The sequence below is a fragment of the Pelophylax lessonae genome (assembly GCF_965119305.1).
Source record: "Pelophylax lessonae genome assembly, chromosome: 12".
Classification (NCBI taxonomy): Eukaryota; Metazoa; Chordata; class Amphibia; order Anura; family Ranidae; genus Pelophylax; species Pelophylax lessonae.
In genome coordinates, this window is record NC_138779.1 from 208,219,839 (window position 1) to 208,240,620 (window position 20,782).

The following is a 20,782-nucleotide window of genomic DNA, read 5'->3' on the forward strand; positions in this document are numbered from 1 at the left end:
TACATGAAGGATAATCATACCACAGCGAAGATGATGACACTGGCAGCTAACACGTTTCACACCCAAGCTGGTACTTATTCATAGCTGGAAGGAAGGCGGGAAGGGAAGAAATGAAGGAAAGGAAGAAATGAAGGAAAGAAGGAAGGGAATGAGCGAAGGAAGGAACAAGTGGAGGAAGGGAAGGAAGGAAGGAATAAAGGAAGAGAAGGAGGGAAGGAAGCAATGAAGGAACGATTGGAGGGAGGAAAGGAAGGAAGGAAGGCAGGACGGAAGGAAAAAAGGGGGGGAGGGATAGCAAGAAGGTCATGAAGGAAGAAAGAGCAAGAGGGAAGAAGGAAGAGCTGAGGGAAGGAGGAAAGAGTGGAAGGGCAGGAGTAAAGAGGGGGAAGAAGGAAGGACAGCAGTGAGTGACGATAGGAAGGTGGGAAGGGGAGTAGGTAAGGAAGGGTTGGAGTCAAGGTAGGAAGGGCAGGAATAAAATTAAGAAGAAAGGAAAGAAGGCAGGAAGGGAAGAAATTAAGGAAGGGAAGAAATGAAGGAAAGAAGGAAGGAGGGAAGGAAGAAACAATTGGAGGTAAGGAAGGAATAAAGGAAGAGAAGGAGGGAAGAATGGAACGATGGGAGGGGAGACAAGGGAGGAAGGGTGAGTGGGAGGAATGGATGGAAGAAAGGCAGAAGTAAATAGGAGTTGGAAGGAAGGGAAGTAGGAAATTAAGGAAGGGTGGGTGGGAGGGATAGAAAGAAGGTCATGAAGGAAGAAAGAGCAAGAGGGAAGGAGAAAGAGGTGAGGGAAGGAGGAAAGAGTGGAAGGGCAGGAGTAAAGAGGGGGAAAGAAGGAAGGACAGCAGGGAATGAGGAAAGGAAGGAGGGAAGGAAGGAAGGAAGGAAGGAAGGAAGGAAGGAAGGAAGGAAGGAAGGAAGGAAGGAAGGAAGGAAGGAAGGAAGGAAGGAAGGGGAGGGAGGAAGGATAGGAAGCAAGAGGAGGGAGAATAGAAAGGAATGATGAGTGGATGAGAGGGAGGAAGGAAGGAAGGAAGGAAGGAAGGAAGGAAGGAAGGAAGGAAGGAAGGAAGGAAGGAAGGAAGGAAGGAAGGAAGGAAGGAAGGAAGGAAGGAAGGAAGGAATGATTGGAGGAAGGGAGGGAAGGAAAGAAGAGAAGGAGGGAATGGTGGGAGGGCAGGGGAGGCAAGGGAGGAAGGGTGAGTGGGAGGGATGGAAGAAGGGGGAAAGGGGAAGGGAAGGGTGGAGGGGCATAGGTAGATAGGAGAAGGAAGGGCAGTAGGAAAGGAAGGAATGGTGGCAGGGAGTGAGGATAGGAAGGAATGATGAGTGGATGGGAGGGAGGAAGGAGGGAAGGAAGGAATGAAGGAAGGAAGGAAGGAAGGAAGGAAGGAAGGAAGGACAGATGGAGGGAAGGACAGAAGGAGGGACACATGGAAGGAAGCATGGAAGGAAGATTAAAAAAAGGCCAGAAAAAGAAAGGAATGTAGGAAGGAAGGAAGGAAGGAAGGAAGAAAAGTTAGAAGAAAGACCCTAAAAACAAAAGCAGAAACAGGTGTAGTTAGGCTTCCATTTTCTTACTGAACTTGGTTTTGTGCCCGGTGATCTTGTTATATAAATGAGAACATGGGTGTGTAAAGTAATTTGCCTCGGGCAAAGAAAAGGAAAGTATTTTTAGAATGCAGACACTTGTAGGATGTTCAGATAGACCTGTAAAAGCTGCAGAGCCACATAGCTGAATGTTGATGAGTCTCTAACACAGAAAGCCGTGTCACACACCTATTACACCCGTCAGTACTCAGTACGTCAGACTACTGACGTTTTCAAGATGTCTCCACACTGGATGGAACTGCTGCACCCACAACTGAAATGTTTTTTCTGCTTGGAATCAACTTTTACGCAATTGTCTCCAAGTTATTGCTCCCCTCCACACCTAGTAGGCTTTAGATAGCTTGTTACATTAGATAGCTTATTATTATTATCTGGTTGAAACTGTGAATTCCTCTGGACCAGGATGCTTTTAGTAGCGTTATTTGTGCTGACTTCTCTTGTAACAACTGGTAAGTTACTTTTATTATTTTATTTTTTGAGAAACATTTTTCGATGTGGGGGTGGTTCTAAATCTTTACTCTTGAAATGTTACGTCTTGCCATACGTCTCAGAGAAAAGATTGTATTATTTACTTGTATTCTCTCCCTGCCTGAGCCTTGGCAATCCTGATCTCAGGTCATATAACAGGTGCTGTAAGAATTTTCAGATAGGAAATGAAAGGCTTTGAGATTTGGCTATTTTATCTTATCCAGAAACAAGGACAGTGTCAGGTATAAGCTTTGACCTCAGGAAGATGCTTCCCCCTCCTCAACCCCAGATGTGGGAGCAGTGCCGCGATCTTCAGCTTACATGGTCAATATATTTATTCTGCTGGCTGCTCCAGTCCAGTTTTTCCCATTAGATGTCATGGGGTTGTTTCTAGGGTCAAGACTAGAGTGCTCCTTTACTGTCCAATAAAAAAACAAAGGCAGGAGGCATCCTAATTGTATATCCTAACCATTTGCCTACTGGGCACTTTTATCCTCATCCTGCCCAGGCCAATTTTCAGCTTTCAGCGCTGTCACACTTTGAATCACAATTGCGCGGTCATGCTACACTGTATCCATATGACATTTTTATAATTTTTCACACAGATAGAGCTTTCTTTTGTGGTATTTAATCATCCCTGTTTTTTTTTTTTTTCATTTTTTATAGTTTGTTATGAAATTTTGCAAACAGGTAATGTCAGTGATGTGCGCTGATGAGGCTGCACTGATGGGCACTAATAGGCTGCAATGATGAGGGGGCACTGATGAGGCTACACTAATAGGTGGCACTGGTGGGCACTGATAGGTGGCACTGATAGGCAGCACTGATGGGCACTGATAGGTTGCACTGATGAGGTGGCACTAATGAGGAAGCACTGATGAGGCTGCACTGATGAGGAAGCATTGGTGTAACTGCACTGATAGGTGGCACTGATGGGCAATGATAGGCGGCACTGAAGGGCACTACAAGGTGGCACTGATAGGCAGCACTGATGGGCACTGATATGCTGCACTAATGAGGTGGCACTGATGAGGCTGCACTGATGTAACTGCACTGATAGGTGGCACTGAAGGGCACTGAGAGGTGGCACTGATAGGCAGCACTACAAGGCACTTGAAGGTGGCACTGATGGGCACTGATAGGCAAAACACTGATAGATGGCACTGATATGTGACACTGATGATGAGGCACTGATGGGCACTGATTGGCAGTACTGATTGGCACTGGTCAGCACTGATTGGCAGCACTGATGGGCACTGATTGACAGCACTGATGATGCAGCACTGACGGGCACTGTCGGGACTGACCTGATAATCAGGACACAGTACCAATGTCCCTTTAACAAAGCAGGATATTGGCTTCCCTCTCCTCTCCTCATGCTGTTTGCATGAGGAAAGAAAAGACAATAACCGGTAAAAAAAGCCAATAGCCAATAATCCTATCATCAGCTGTGATTGGCTGACAGCTAATCATGTGGTAAAGGGCCACTGAGATTGGTCCCGATCTGTGATCAGCTGAGCCCAAAAGACTGAGCGATCATAAAGAATGCCACTCGCACATCGCAAGGGGGGGGGGGAGAGCAGGCAGCGCAGTCACGGGAGGGTGTCCATGTACGCCCCCCCAGCAGTGTAAGCCCCTAACTGTGGCCGTCTTTCAGCTATAGCACAGGCAGGAACTGGTAAAAGTGGTTCTAAGGGCAGAAGGTTTCTCTGCATTAAGGTAAAAAAACTCATGCATGCAGTTTCCATCCCTAATAATGACAGATGTTTATTTGTTGGGGGGGGGGGGATATGTATGGGGGGGGGGATTTCAACTAAATATGTGCCAGTGGAGGGTGTCGTCCATGTTAACAGTATATAGCACAAAAGAGTAAATGGTAGGACTTTATATACCCCTGCAATGTTCATGCAAATACATTCAAATATAGAAAAATACACAATTTTATTTCTTACAATAAAATGTCTAAAAACTGATTTCAAATATCATAATAATAATCATTAAGTTAGATAGGTACATGTCAAATATATATACTGGTCAAAAAAAGTAAAGGAACACTTTTTAATCAGAGTATAGCATTAAGTCAATTAAACTTCTGGGATATTGATCTGGTCAGTTAAGTAGCAGAGGGGGCTGTTACTCAGTTTCAGCAGCTTTGGTGTTAACTAAATTAACAACAGGTGCACTAGATGGGCAACAATGAGACGACCTCCAAAACATACCCAAATACAATTAATTTCCTTTTTTTTCCCCACAATTAAAGCTTTATTTTGGTGGTATTGGATCACCTGTGCGATTTTTATTTTTTGCGCCATAAACAAAAAAAAAAAACGACAATTCTTACATAGTTACATAGTAGGTGAGGTTGAATAAAGACAATAGTCCATCCAGTTCAACCTGTGTAGGTGTGTGTGGCCGTAATCATCTCTTATACCCCTGAATGCTCTGATCCTTGAGATGTACATCTAAGAGTCTTTTGAAAGCCACCATACTTCCCGCAGAAACCACCTCTTGTGGTAGAGAATTCCACAATCTTGTAGCCTTAACAGTAAAGAACCCCCCACGTTGCCTGAGGTTAAAACGCTTCTCCTCTAATTGCATTGTATGCCCTCGAGTCCTCATGCAATCCCTTCGACTGAATAGCTTTTTTTCTAAGCTGAGATCCCCATTGAGATATTTATAAATTGCTATCATGTCCCCCCCCCTGAAAAATAAAAACATTATTTTTCACTTTCTGCTACTATATAACATTCCCAAAAAAAAATAATTAAAAATCAAATTTTTTCATAATTTTATAATTTTTATCATTTTAGGCCAATTTGTATTCTGCTACATATTTTAATAAAAAAAAATAAAAATCCCAATAAGCACATTTTTGATTGGTTTGCACAAAAGTTATCACGTCTACGAACTAGGGGAAAGATTTATGTAATTTTTATTGTTGTTTTTTTTTTTACTAGTAATGGAGGTGATCTGCAATTTTTAGCGGGACTGTGACATTGTGGCGGACAGATCGGACCCCTGACTAACATTTTTGACACTTTTGGGGGGACCAGTGATATTACTACAGTAATCAGTGCTAAAAAATATGCACCGTTACTGTAATAATGACACTGGCAGGGAAGGGGTTAACCCAGGGGTAATCAAAGGGTTAAGTGTGAGCCTAGGGGAGTGTTTTCTAACTGTATAGGGGAGGGACTTGTGAAATCAACACAGAGACCTGTGATCCTATATACTGTAGAAGGATCACAGGCCCTCTGTGTGCATTCCAGAAAGAACAACGTTCTGCTGTGTTTACAACAGTAGACGGTCCTTCTCTCTAAGCGGGGAGCGATCATGGGTGTCGGGCGGCAATCGTGGCCGCCGGCCCCATGGATCGACTTCCCCAATTCCTAATATGGGCGGGCCGCTTCTCCGGCAGCGCTGGCGTGCCTCCAAGAGCGCTCCCGCAAACCACCGTACAGTGTATCTGCGGCTGGCGGGCGACAAGTGGTTAAACTCTTTGATCGCCCCTGAAGTTAACCCCTTTCCTGCCAGTGTCATTAATACAGCGACAGTGCATTTTTTTTTAGCACTGATCACTGTATTAGTGTCACTGATCACTGTATTAGTGTCACTGGTCCCCAAAAAGTGTCAGTTAGGTGTCCAATTTGCCCGTCGCAATATCGCAGCCCCACTATAAGTCACTGATCAGCGCCATTACTAGAAAAAAAAATCCCATAGTATAACTTTTGCGCAAACTAATCAATATATGCTCATTAGGATTTTTGTAGCAGGATACAAATTGGCCTAAATTCATATAAAAAATTTGATTATTTTACATTTTTTTATTAGGTATGTTTTTTAGCAGAAAGTAAAAAAAGAAAAAAAAAAAAAAAAATATATATATATATATATATATATATACATTTTTTTTTTTTTTCTTTTTAATTGTCAGGCTTTTTTTTTTTGTTTACAGCACCAAAAGAAAGCTCTATTTGTGGGGAACAAAAGGATAAACATTTTATTTGGGTACAGAGTCGCACAACCAAGCAATTCTTAAAGAGTAATACAGTGCTATATAGCAATTACTGACATGGTCATGAAGGGGGTAAAACCTTCCGGAGCTCAAGTGGTTAAGGGCCAGCTTGAGCAAGCTCTTTATTTTACAGTTGTTTTTGCCATTAGAAGCTCTAACTTCTAGCCTCTGACAAACCAACAGAAGAGTGAAATGGACTTCCAATTGTGATTTTATTTAATTACAGGTAGAGCTTTATCTTGCACAAAATGTTCAGGCTCGTCAAGCTGTACGGGAAGCAGTGTGACCTGTCCAGATGAGAATGAATGCTCCACTACACTCATTGAAATTGTCACCACAAGTAAGTCAAAGCATTTTAAAAAAAGGAAACTAACTTGTTTTTCTTCGTTAATTGTAGTAATTGCAAGTTTGATTTTGCATACAAACAAAAAAATAAATAAAATGTAAAATAAAAATGAAAAAAAAAATGCATAGATGTATCAGATGTGGCAATACACCTTATATACTTGTAAAAGCTTAAGAGTCTGTCCACACTGGGGCGACTCAAAGTCGCCCCGACTTTGAAGCCACCCCCTACAGCACAACTTCATTGCAGCTTGCAAACGACTTCTCTATTGAAGTCAATGCAAGCCGCTCCGAAGTCGCCCCCAAGTAGTGCAGGAACCTTTTTCTAAGTCGGAGCGACTTGAGTCACTCCTATTAGAACGGTTCCATTGCACTGAATGGAGTGCTACTTGTCAGGCAACCAAGTCGCCTGACAAGTCATGGCAGTGTGAAGCGGGACTTAATGCTGGTATATCATGTTATTCCTTATTTGTAATAGCAATCAACATCTGTAGGTCAATTTTGCTTTACATTTTTTTCCACATTATTTTGTACTTTTATAAACATTTTATTGATTTTTTTTGTTTACAAACAAACAAACAAAAAAAATGCATAGATGTATCAGATGTGACAATAAACTATATATACTTGTATAAGCTTAAATGCTGGCATATCATGTCATTCCTTATTTGTAATAGCAAACTACATTTGTAGGTCAATTTTGCTTTTACATTTTTTTCCACATTAATTTGTACTTTTATAAACATTTTTTTGATTTTTCAATTTTTATTTTTGTTTACAAACAAACAAACAAACAAACAAACAAAAAAACAAAAAAAAATGCATATATGTATCAGATGTGAAAATACACGTTATATACTTGTATAAGCTTAAATGCTGGTATATCATGTTATTCCTTATTTGTAATAGAAAACTACATTTGTAGGTCAATTTTGCTTTACATTTGTTTTCCACATTATTTTGTACTTTTAAAAACATTTTATTGATTTTTGTATTTTTTTGTTTACAAACAAACAAACAAAAAACAAAAACAAAATAAAATGCATAGATGTATCAGATATGAGAATACACTTTATATACTTGTATAAACTTAAATTCTGGTATATCATGTTATTCCTTATTTGTAATAGCAAACTACATTTGTAGGTCAATTTTGTTTTTACATTTTTTTTCTCCACATTATTTTGTACTTTTATAAACATTTTTTTGATTTTTCTATTTTTTTTTTGTTTAGAAACAAATAAACAAAAAAAATGCATAGATGTATCAGATGTGACAATACACTTTTTATACTTGTATAAGCTTAAATGCTGGTATATCATGTCATTCCTTATTTGTAATAGAAAACTACATTTGTAGGTCAATTTTGCTTTACATTTGTTTTCCACATTATTTTGTACTTTTAAAAACATTTTATTGATTTTTGTATTTTTTTGTTTACAAACAAAAAACAAAAACAAAATAAAATGCATAGATGTATCAGATATGAGAATACACTTTATATACTTGTATAAACTTAAATTCTGGTATATCATGTTATTCCTTATTTGTAATAGCAAACTACATTTGTAGGTCAATTTTGTTTTTACATTTTTTTTCCACATTATTTTGTACTTTTATAAAAAAAAAAATATTTTTTTCAATTTTTATTTTTGTTTACAAACAAACAAAAACAAACAAACAAACAAAATGTAAAAAACAAATAAAATGCATAGATATATCAGATGTGACAATACACTTTATATACTTGTAAAAACTTAAATTCTGGTATATCATGTTATTCCTTATTTGTAATAGAAAACTACATTTGTAGGTCAATTTTGCTTTACATTTGTTTTCCACATTATTTTGTACTTTTAAAAACATTTTAATGATTTTTGTATTTTTTTGTTTCCAAACAAACAAACAAAAAACAAAAACAAAATAAAATGCATAGATGTATCAGATATGAGAATACACTTTATATACTTGTATAAACTTAAATTCTGGTATATCGTGTTATTCCTTATTTGTAATAGCAAACTACATTTGTAGGTCAATTTTGCTTCTACATTTTTTTTCCACATTATTTTGTACTTTTATGAACATTTTCTTGATTTTTCTATTTTTTTTTGTTTACAAACAAACAAAAAAAATGCATAGATGTATCAGATGTGACAATACACCTTATATACTTGTATAAGCTTAAATGCTGGCAAATCATGTTATTCCTTATTTGTAATAGCAAACTACATTTGTAGGTCAATTTTGCTTTTATATTTTTTTCCACATTATTTTGTACTTTTATAAACATTTTAATGATTTTTCTATTTTTTTTTGTTTACAAACAAACAAACATATTACATATTAAAGAAAATGAGTCCATGATCTGTTTTACAATCATACATGCAGTAACAATTTTCATTCATGGGTTATTCTCATTAAAAAAAAAAAATAGATACAACAAAAGAGAAAATACATTTTTTAATAATATACTTTATCTTAATTTTTTTTACTGACTCCGTCCCTATTTAACCCATCACCACAATATATGTGTACATTCTTTATTTTCAAAATTAAATAATGGTTCCTTGAGGTTTTTTGTTTCTAACCCTTAGTGGGTTTTCTAAAAAGAAAAACCTGGAACTGCTTCAACACACATATGGCCTCAACGAAAAGGAAGTCACCTTAGTTTTATTGTTCTCAGAACAACAGTAATACTCATGATATTTTCATATTATTACTGTAGAGCAGTGTTTCTCAACCTTTTTTCAGTTTAAGGCACCCTTTGAAATTATAGGCAATCTCGAGGCCCCCTCCAAGATTATTGGGCACCCCATTCTAAAATGTAAAAACTATTCAAATAGTTTTACATAATGCAGCAACATCAATACACGTAGGACACCCAACGTTAGAAGTGATTTATTCTTCCAAAGCAAATACACTTTTGCAAACTGGTACTGACTAGTATTCCAGTGTTTCTCTTCTCCCTCAGTTTTTCTCCATCAATTAGCAAATGAGACCCCCAAAGCTGCTGGAGAGAAGCAAGGGAGGGTTTAAACGAGGATGATATGCAGACAACTGACATCCTCCTTATCAACTGACGATGTCATTGGTCATTAGGAGGTTGGCAGCTAGAAGGTTGTAATAGTGAAAAATGAAAACCAGTGGCTTTGTGTAACTAAAAGGCAAGTTTTATCCACTACCTGGCTTGTATACAATTTTGGGGCAATTTTAAGGCACCCCAGAGTGCCTTGGCACCCTAGTTGAAAAGGCTGCTGTAGAGCAAGGTGACTTTGTCTTATATTAGAAGTTTGTGATTGACCAACAACAGTTTTTACACCCAGATTATCATAAACATGGGATAGAATGTAGATTAATACTATGTTTCAACTACAGCCTCTGTTTTCCACTTTTTTACACAGATGGGACTTCTACAAATATTTTCAGATCATGTTCTTCAATTAAACAATGTAACATGACTGGAAGCAGCACTTTCTCGGGAGGATCCCTAAGGATGGCAATTTCTTGCTGCTCAATAACCAATAAATGTTCCCCTGCTATACCTATATGTAAGTGTTCTGAAACCATCCCATCATTACCCATCCCACCCTTACCCCCTGTCCTTTACCCCTCTCCTCTTCCTTGTTTTCTCTTTCCCTTTTCTGCTACTTCTACTCTTGCCTCTCTCCCTTCTTTTCTTTTCTCCTCTTCTCTCACCTCCAGCCCGCTTGTTCTCTCTTGTCTTCTTTTCTCCTCTCCTCCCCTCTCTACATCCCACCCTTTCCTCCCCCATTCTATAATCTCACCTTCCCACCCTTTTTTCTCAGATCCTCACCTCTCCCATCGTCTGGTCTCTCTTTTTCACTCTTTCTTCTACAATCCTTCCCTCTCCTCTTCCCTCCCTTTATTTACTTTCCCACCCTTTACTTTCCCATCATATAATCTGTCCTTCCCACCATTTCTTCTCTCATCCTCCCCTTTCTTACCCTTTCCTCTCCAATCCTCCCTTCTCCTATTTCACCCTTTCCTCTCCCATCCTATAATCTATTTTCCCACCCTTTATTTTCTCTTTCCTCCCCTCTCCCAATCTTACTCTTTCCTCTTCTATTCTCCACTCTCCCCCCACCCCTTTCCATTTCAATTCTCCCCTCACCCCTTTCAACACTTTCCTCTCCCTTCCTATAATCTCTCCTTTCCACCCTTTCTTCTCCTTTCCTTCCCTCTCCTATTCTTACTCTTTCCTTCTACATCCTTCCATCTCTCTTTTCGACCCTTTCCGCTCCAATAGTACCCTCTCCTTTCCCAACTCTTTCCTCCTCCATCCTTTATTCACTCCTTTCTTCTAGCTTCCTTCCTTCTCCCCTTCTTACCCTTTCCTCTTTCATCCTCCAGTCTCTCTTTTACACCCTTCCTCTCCAATCCTCCCCTATCCTCTTTCCACCCTTTCCTCTCCCATTCTATAATCTATTTTTCCCACCCTTACCACTCCCTTTCCTCTCCCTTTCATCCCCTCTCCCATTCCTACTCTTTCCTCTTCTTTTCTCCACTCTCTCCTTTCAACCCTTTCTTCTCCCTTTCCTCCCCTCTCTTATTCTTACTCTTTCCTCTTCTATTCTCCACTCTCTCTTTTCCACCCTTTCCATTTTAATTCTCCCCTTCCCACCCTTCGCTCTCCCTTCCTACCCTTTCCTCCCAATTCCTATAATCTCTCCTTCCCACCCTTTCTTCTCCCTTCCTTCCCTCGACCTTCCCTCTCCTAGTCTTACTCTTTCCTCCCCCCATCCTTCTGTCTCTCTTTTCCACCATTTTCTCTCCAATAGTATCCTCTCCTCTTCCCACTCTTTCCTCCTCCATCCTTTATTCTCTCCTTTCTTCTCCCTTCCTTCCCTCTCCCACTCTTACAATTTCCTCTTCCATCCTCCAATCTCTCTTTTTAATCCTTCCTTTCCAATCCTCCCCTCTCCTCTTTTCCCCCTTTCATCTCCCATTCTATAATCTATTTTTCCCACCCTTTTCGCTCCCTTTCCTCCCCTCTCCCCTTCCTACTTTTTCCTCTTCTATTCTCCACACTCTCCTTTCCACTCTTTCTTCTCCCTTCCTTCCCTCTCCCATTCTTACTCTTTCTTCTCCATCCTCCGGTCTCTCTTTTCCACCCTTTCCTCTCCAATAGTACTCTCTCCTCTTCACACTCTTTCCTCCTCCATCCTATAATCTATCCTTCCCACCCTTTCTTCTCCCATCCTCCCCTCTCCCATTCTTTCCCTTTCCTCTTTCATGCTTTGGTCTTTCTTTTCCACCCTTTCCTCTACAATCCTCCCATCTCCTCTTCCCACCCTTTCCCCTCCCATCTTCGCTTTTCCACTTCCATTTTCCCCTTTTCCCTTTCCACCCTTTCAGTCTATCCTCTCCTCTATTCTCCACTGCTTACATCCAAACCCTTCCCCACTGTTCCTTTCTTTCCTTTGCCCTTTTCTTATCTCTTCTCCCCTCCTCTCCATTCCCCTCCTTTTCTCAATTCTTTTCAATATTCCTTTTTCCTTCCCTCTTCTTCTTTCCCATCCTCTCCTCTCATTTCCTGTTCTCCTTTCCTTACCTCACGTTATCATAGCTAGCAATATATTTTTTAATTATATTTTAATATTTTCCCCTCTTTCTTCACAGTACCACAATACAATACTACAGCACAAAATGGATTATCATGTTCGCAGTGTCTGTCCATTAACAGTGAACAGTGTACCCCCGACAACAGCAGGTCATGCACAGGCAATGAAACTCAGTGTATGCGCCTTACTAGAACTGATATAGGTAAACCAAAAATGTGTATAATTCAGTTTACAATGATATTTATTTATAGGATGCATAGTCCCCCAGACAGGTGAGTATTAACCACTTGCGAACCGCCCACCATACATATACGGCAGTGAGGCGGCCACTCTGTGCCAGATCACATAGCTAGTACCTGATTTGACACTTCCAGGTCTGGGGGATGCATGCTGCCAGTGACCCGCTCCCAGTGTGATCACACACATCGGTAGTCCAGCGGGAGTCCAGCGGCGGGTACCACCTGTGCATATCATCACAACTACCTTGGGCAGCCAGGTGGATTATACCTTTTTTTTTTTCAGGACAAATTAGGTTTTCATTTGGTGGTAAATAATTGTGGATATCTCCGAAGTTTTATTTATTTTTTTGTTATTATTTTTAAAGGAAACTGGCCCAAAATAGTAAAAAAAAAAAAAATATATATATATATATGTATATGTATATGTATATATATATATATATATATATATATATATATATATATATATATTTAAAATTAAATTTAGCTGTAGATGTTTTTGTTACTAACATAACCTACCACCAAAAAGCAACCCAAAATAACTTCTCCTGCTCCTAACGCTCGCAACGATGCCACATATGTGTATGTCATATGCTGTCTGTACTAAAAACAATAGAGCGCATTTTTCTTTTTTTTTTTTCTTTTTTGTCTTACCTAAAACACACTGACACTAACTGACACTGTTGCTAAAAAAAAAAACAAAAAAAAAAACCTGTCCAAAATATACTGACCATGACCTTGACCTTGACCCTTACTTGACCGAAACACTAACCCTGGCAGTGACCTAGATCAAACCTTAATCTAGGTTTTTCTTTATTTTTTCTTTTATTTTTTATCAATTAATTACTTTACGTTTTTTTTTTTTTTTTTTTACAAACACTTTATTTATTTCTGCAAGGAATGAGAAAGATACAATATATCTTTCTTCTCCATTTACAGAAAGAAAAAGAAAAAAAAAACAGGGGCGGGCTTCACATTGACTAGTCACTGTGGTAGCCAATCAGAGGCTATCAAAGCAATCAGGTGACCCAGAATCGGGAAACCTGGGTCCCAATCATTAGTATGGGGCCTGGGACATTCAGGACATTTGGTGAGACCCTGGTCTCTGTGCTGAGAGCGCACTGTGTGGCGCACTCCCAGCACAAAGGGACAAACACATGTATGCGGCCCCAAGGAAAAAGCCCAGTGCAGTGAGGCCGCATATATGTGTTACGTCGGGGTGAAGGAGTTATTATCACACTGTTTTGTGACTACTAAACCCAAAAAAAAGAAACTTAACTGGGTTATCCAGTCCATCACATTATTGGCCCTTGTGATTCGGCTGACCAGAGAAAGGTCTCCTAACTGCATTCTAAGTTGTTCCTTATTCACGGCAATGAACCAACAAACTTTTCATTCAAAAGTTTGCAATCCCCAGGGATTCACCATGAGCCCATGGTAGTGACAAACCTAAACCTCATCCCTATCAACTGGCAACAATGCATGTGGAATTTTCAAATGTACAATTTCATTTACAGTGCTCATTATCTTTGGGTAGCCTTTCAAAAACATTGCTGGTTGCATTATCTGATATTCTAGAGCAGCCTTTCTCACCCTTTTTTAACATGGAGGAACCCTTGAAACAACTTTCAGGTCTCTGGAAACTAATTATATCTACGGCTCATGGTACATTAGTATGATGGTCACAGAGAACAATGCTCCCTACACGTGTTGTCATTGAAAAGACTCTTCCCTTACTGAGAGGCAGAAATTTCTCATGGCCCGAGAAACCACTATCAACTTCCTCCAGACATAACGTTTCCCATTCAGGCCAAATAATGCAATCTTTGTTTCATCAGACCAGAGAATTTTGTTTCTCGTGGTCTGAGAGTCCTTCTGGTGTCTTTTGGCAGACTCCAAGCAGGCTGTCATGTGCCTTTTACTGTTAGTGGCTTCCGCCTGGCCACTCTACTATACAGGCCTGATTGGTGGAGTTCTTCTGAAAGGTTCTCCTCTCTCCACAGCTGGAGGTCTGTCAGAGTGACCATCGGCTTCTTGGTCACCTCACTTACTAAGGCTTTTCTCCCCCGACTGCTCAATTTGGCTAGGTGGCCTGCTCTAGGAAGAGTCCTCCCACATGGAAGAAAAATATATTTTAAATATATTTAAAAAAAACATTCTTAACCGCTTGCCGACCGCCGCACGACTATTTACTGCGGTGGTCAGCCCCTCACAGGCAGAGCGACGTAGTACTACGTCGCTAGCCTGTAAGGGTCTAGGGAGCGAGCGCACGCCCCCGGAGGCGCACTCCCGCTCCCGCGCGGTCACGGACCCCCCCCCCGCGCGTGTGACCGGTGGACCCGATGTCCGCCGGTCACTCGGCGATCGTCGGTGCAGAGGGAGAAAGGCAGGCGGCTGATGTAAACAAGCCGCCTGTCATTCTCCCCTGTGTAGAAATAGTGATCATACGGTTCTACTGTGTAGGACTGTTGATCACTGTTCCTACAGCTCAAGCCACAGCCAATCACAGTTATGATCACGCCCCTAGAGACACACATAACCCCTCCCTCTCAAAAAAAGTTAACCCCTTCACTGCCAGTGTAATTTTACAGTAACAGTGCATATGTATAGCACCGATTACTGTAGAAATGTCACTGGTAACCCCAAAAGTGTCAAAAATGTCAGTCAAGGGTCCGATCTGTCCACCGCAATGTCGCAGCACCACAAAAAAAATTGCAGATCGCCGCCATTATGCGTTAAAAAAAAAACAACAAAAATGACAAAAATCTTTCCCTTTGTTAGTAAACGCGATAACGTTTGCGCAAACCAATCAAAATACGCTTTTTGCGATTTTTTTTTTTACCAAACATATGTAGCATATAACAAATTGGCCGAAAATGTTAAAAAATTTTGATTTTTACATTTTTTTGGGGGGGAATTTCATACAAAAAAATGTGAAAAATATTGTTATTTTTGCAAAATTGACGCTCTTTTTTTGTTTATAGCGCATGATCAAAAAATCGCACAGGGGATCAAAATACCACCAAAAGAAAGCTCTGTTTGTGGGAAAAAAAGGACGTCAAATTTGTTTAGGTACAGCCTCGCACGACCGCGCAATTTTCCATTAAAGTCACGCAGTGCCGAATCGCAAAAAAAACCCTGGTCGGAATGGGGGTAAAATCTTCCGGGGCTTAAGTGGTTAATTTATTTTTCTCAAATATATTGGAAATATATTTGAAATGCTATAATTTTGGCCATATTCAATATATTTCTAAAAAAATGTCCCTAAATATATTGGAAATATATTTTTCTTCCATATGGGCTGGTGGTTCCAAACTTCTTTGATTTATGAATGATGGAGGCCACTGTGATCAAAGGGGTCTTCAATGCTGCAGACATTTTTCTGTACCCTTCCCCAGATCTGTAGCTTGACACAATCCTGTCTCAGAAGTCAACAGACAATTCCTTGGGCTTCGTGGCTTGGTTTGTGCTCTGGCATGCATTGGTAACTGTGGGACCTTATATAGACAGGTGTGTGCCTTTCCAAATCACGTCCAAGTCACTGAATTTACCACAGATAGACTCCAATCAAGTTGTAGAAACACCTCAAGGATGATCAGTGAAATGAGGATGCACCTGAGCTCAGTGTGGCAAAGGCTGTGAATACTTATGTACATGTGATTTTTTTCGTTTTTTATTTATTTTTTTTTAAATGTGCAAAGATTTCAAACAAACTTGTACCTCATAATGACAAGTTTGTTTGAAATCTTTGCACATTTAAAAAAAAAAAATAAAAAAACGAAAAAAATCACATGTAGAATTTGAGTTTGTAGAATTTTGAGGGAAATAATGATTTTAAACAATTTTGGAATAAGGCTGTAACATAACAAAATGTGAAGCGCTGTGAATACTTTCCAGATGCACTGTATGTGTTACATCACTCTTTTGTGACTACTAAACCCAAAAAAAAGAAACTGGACTGGGTTACCCAGTCCATCACATTATTGGCCCTTGTGACTCAGATGACCAGAGAAAAGTTTCCTCGCTGCATTATAAGGCTCCATGTACACGGGACGCTGGAAATGGCCGTTTAGGAGCAGTTGGGCGTTTTTTTCAGAAGCCCCTGAACGCAGCTCCATGTTATCTTATCTGTCCATGTACACATGGTCGTTTACAGTCATTTGCAGGCAGTTGCGTTCAGGGACTTTTTTTAGAACGCAATTATTTGCGTTCGAACGTGTGTTTCCCGGCATTTCAAACGCACAAACGCGTCCGAGCGCGTCTGAACGCGTCCGAACGCGATGACCCACATTTAGCGTTAGCGTTTTTCCATTTTAAAGGGGAATAATTTTTTTGACCTCTAGGAACAGTTCTAAACGCAAACGCCCACAAACGCCCGCTAACGCGACCTAACGGACGTTTCAAAGTCCTAAAAATTACAGCATTCAACTTTTAACAACGTCCCGTGTACATGGAGCCTAAGTCGTTCCTTTTTCATGGCAATGAAACAGCAAACGTTTCAGTTAAAAGTTTGCAATCCCCAGGGATTCACCGTGAGCCCATGTCAGTGGCAAACCTGAACCTCATCCCTTGTTTTGATGTCAATTGGCAACAATGCATGTGGATTTTTCAAATGTACAATTTTGTTTTAATGCTCATTATCTTTGTGTAGCCTTTCAAAAATGTTGCTGGTTGCATTATCTGACATTCTAGAACAGCTTTTCTCAACCTTTTTAACATGCAGGAACCCTTGAAATAACTTCCAGGTCTCTGGAAACCCCCACTTATTATGACTACTGTATATCTACAGCTCATGGTACATTAGTATGATGGTGACAGGGAATAATGCTCCGTACACTTGTGGTAAGAGTCTTCCATCACTGAGAGGCAGAAATTTCTCATTGCCCGAGAAACCCCTATCAACCTCTCGAGGGAGCCTGGTTGAGTAAGGCTGCTCTAGATGGAACATTTATGTATCTGTACTCAGTAAGTATCATTGCAAATTACCGTATATACTCGAGTATAAGCCGAGTTTTTCAGCACATTTTTTTGTGCTGAAAACGTCCCCCTCGGCTTATACTCGAGTCAAGGAAAAAAAAAAAAGTCCCTGGCCGCTCCGACGAGCTTAAGCTTTAAAAATGGCGCCGCCCATCGCATACATGTCACCGCGCACGCGCCGCCGCCGCTCGGGAGAGGCCGGGAATAGCCGAAATTACATGAGCGGTGGCGGCGCGTGCGCAATGGCGTGTCGGCGCCGGGCGGCGCCATTTTTAAAATGAAGGCGCCTCTGGAACAGGTAAGTGAAACAGCTTCACTACCTGCCATTATGCAGGGCTGCGGGCACACTACAAGGGATGCAGTGCTGCGGGCATGGTCCACCTGTACCATGCCCACAGCACTGCATCTCCTGTAGTACCCCGGATCCTCTTGTACCATGCCTGTACCCTGCATTCTCCTGTACCATGCCAGTACCCTGCATTCTCCTGCACCATGCCAGTACCCTGCATTCTCCTGCACCATGCCTGTACTCTGCATTCTCCTGCACCATGCCAGTACCCTGCATTCTCCTGCACCATGCCAGTACCCTGCATTCTCCTGCACCATGCCTGTACCCTGCATTCTCCTGCACCATGCCAGTACCCTGAATTCTCCTGCACCATGCCAGTACCCTGCATTCTCCTGCACCATGCCAGTACCCTGCATTCTCCTGCACCATGCCAGTACCCTGCATTCTCCTGCACCATGCCAGTCACCCTGCATTCTCCTGTACCATGCCCGCCGCCCTGCATTCTCACCCTAGGCTTATACTCGAGTCAATGATTTTTCCCATCTTTTTGTGGTAAAAGTAGGGGCCTCGGCTTATACTCAGGTCGGCTTATACTCGAGTATATACGGTAAGGAAAAATTGGATAATTACATCAAAAATTGTAATTCTCATGCAAACATCATAATAGAATATACACTAAACAATATTTTTTTTAGAAATGCTAGTGCCAAATTGTAAACAAAATGTTCCTTCTCTTCCCCAGGGTATCAAGCATCTGCATTAGCATTTCAGGGTTGTGCCACAAAAAGTATCTGCAGTCTCACCAGCCAACTTTTCACCACCAGTGGAATAACCACAACCTTCAACTACGTCTGCAATAGTGCAAGTCTTAGACTCCATCATGGCACCCTCATGCCGTTGATTGTTTTTGCTCTGTTGCTGAAATTATCGCTTTAGATATGGAATCACAAATATCTTTTTAATCCTTGTGATATACTATATGTTATGGACTTCTGGATTCTTGTCATTATGGAGCTAACTTTTTTTGAAGTAGCATCACTATTTTTCTTGCAGTATTGAATGTCAAGCCAATTGTATTGTTATTTAATAAGATGAACATATAAAAGGTATAATAATGAGATTAAAATTTCTTTTGGATCTACAATATACTGTATATTGTAAGATTACAAATTCTTCCTTGCTTTTTTCTCTGAAGGCATGAACATGTAAAAAGTTTGGGACTTTGTGTGAGGTGTGTGGCCCTCTGTGACTAAGATCAATATAGACACATCCAAAAAATGAAAAAAAAAAAAAGATCAATGTAGATCACGCTTTAATTGGGTCATCAAATAATTAAATGGTGATAACATTGTACACAGCTTTTACAATCAAACATGTCAATTCTCCACTCTCCATTGTCGTTGAGCCAGACACCTTCCAATCCCAATGAATGCTGGACATCTTTTGCTCTTCATATCCAACTTTCCTGGTGATCTTTTTTGACCAAGTAATTGGTTACATATAGTTACATAGTACATAGTTACATAGTTACATAGTAGGTGAGGTTGAATAAAGACAATAGTCCATCCAGTTCAACTTGTATAGGTGTGTGTGGCTGTAATCATCTCACATAGCCCTGAATGTTCTGATCCTTGAGATGTAAGTCTAAGAGTCTTTTGAAAGCCACCATACTACCCGCAGAAACCACCTCTTGTGGTAGAGAAATCCACAATCTTGTAGCCCTAACAGTAAAGAACCCTCCTCGTTGCCTGAGGTTAAAACGCTTCTCCTCTAATCGCATTGTATATCCTCGAGTCCTCATGCAATTCCTTCGAATGAACAGTTTTTTTTCTAAGCTGAGATCCCCATTAAGATATTTATAAATTGCTATCATGTCCCCCCTCAGACGTCTCTTCTCCAGGGAGAATAAATCGAGCGATTGCAGCCGCTCTTCATAGTTAAGGTCCTCCAACCCCCTAATCAGTTTAGTTGCCCTTCTCAGGACTCTCTCCAGTTCCAACACATCCCTCCTGAGGACTGACGACCAGAACTGGACAGAATACTCCAGATGCGGTCGGACCAGAGTTTTATAAAGTGGAAGGATTATAGTCTTATCTCTGGAATACATCCCTTTCTTTATGCATGCTAATAATCTGCTGGCTTTGGCAGCTGCCGCTTGACACTGCATGCGGCAGCTGCCAAAGCCAGTGGTGTCTTCGATTCATTAGTGATGGTCTTAATGCACTGCCAGGCTCCAGATGATTTACCTTTAACAACGGCCAATCCGCCAGGGAGAAAAGTTGTAATGCTATGGTAGAATGAGAATGTCTCACCACCTTCATTTGTACCCAAATCCTTACACCGATAATACTGAGCACCCCACTCATCATAAGGCTTCACAATGTAGTAATACCAGTAATCGCTATAGTATTTTTTGTTCTTGGCAAAATAATAGAGGCCATTTTGGCAGTCTGGATGAAGAGCATGTTCGGTACCATCATCGTAAGTGTGCATATTGGTGGTCTTCCGATAAACTCCACAACTCTGGTAGATAATGTAGAAATGGCCATCAGCCATGAGGTAATGGTCACCTCCTTGGTAATCCGGATGAAAAGTATTTACTACACCACCTTCATCAGTAGTCATATTGGACACACAGCGGAAAGATTTGCCCTTAATGATATAAAAGAAGCCTTCCTCAGAGGCCAGGTAATGATCCACAGGTAGGGTGAAGGCCAAACACTTCAAGGCCCTCACCTTTGGAAAAGTCCATTGTTCTCATGTAGCAGCAGAGGTTGGATCGGACAATATAATAATATTTGTGGTCCTGCGCCGAAATCCACTCAGGGGGACTCCTTCTTTGGCACAATCTCAACCATACCTATTTCTCTAGCAGCAACCTCACCAACGGGCCAATATCTGCACCAATATCATGCTTTTTTTCTCTGAAGGCAAAGCACATACCTGCAGAGAAGAGACTCAATACTTACCTCTTCCCCTGCCTACGCAGCTGATCATGGCTCCGTAACTGAGGAATGATCCTCCAAAATGTGTTGGAAAACTGAAACTTTCGAGGAGTGTCAATCTCAGTGGACCTCCGCAGCTCTCACTGGTTCTTGCTGCTGATTTTCACACCGTTATTCTGAGTTGAAGTGAAATCAAGGTCAGCAGGGGCTATGCTTTCAGTGAGCAATGGGTGGGCCATGGAGATCAACCCTCCTGGAAGTGTCAGTTTCTCAGTTGTCTTCTTCAATGAAGCAACATTCAGCCTCGT

At 40.7% G+C, this 20,782-nt stretch overlaps 1 protein-coding gene and 1 pseudogene across 2 annotated transcripts; one reads left to right on the forward strand and one right to left on the reverse strand.

The window, feature by feature from the left end:
- The first annotated feature begins 1,944 nt into the window (after positions 1-1,944).
- LOC309568499 (phospholipase A2 inhibitor NAI-like) lies at positions 1,945-18,682 on the forward strand. The gene is made up of 5 exons (XM_082274177.1): positions 1,945-2,060; positions 6,321-6,434; positions 9,844-9,990; positions 12,083-12,226; positions 18,272-18,682. Exons 1-5 carry the CDS (start codon positions 2,015-2,017, stop codon positions 18,463-18,465), a joined length of 645 nt encoding a protein of 214 aa, XP_082130303.1. The 5' UTR covers positions 1,945-2,014; the 3' UTR covers positions 18,466-18,682.
- Positions 18,683-18,861: 179 nt separating this feature from the next.
- On the reverse strand, positions 18,862-20,387 carry LOC309569009 (annotated as a pseudogene). The gene is made up of 2 exons: positions 19,699-20,387; positions 18,862-19,014 (listed from the first exon to the last, which is right to left on the reverse strand). The product of its transcript is annotated as an uncharacterized misc_RNA (transcript).
- Positions 20,388-20,782: the final 395 nt, after the last annotated feature.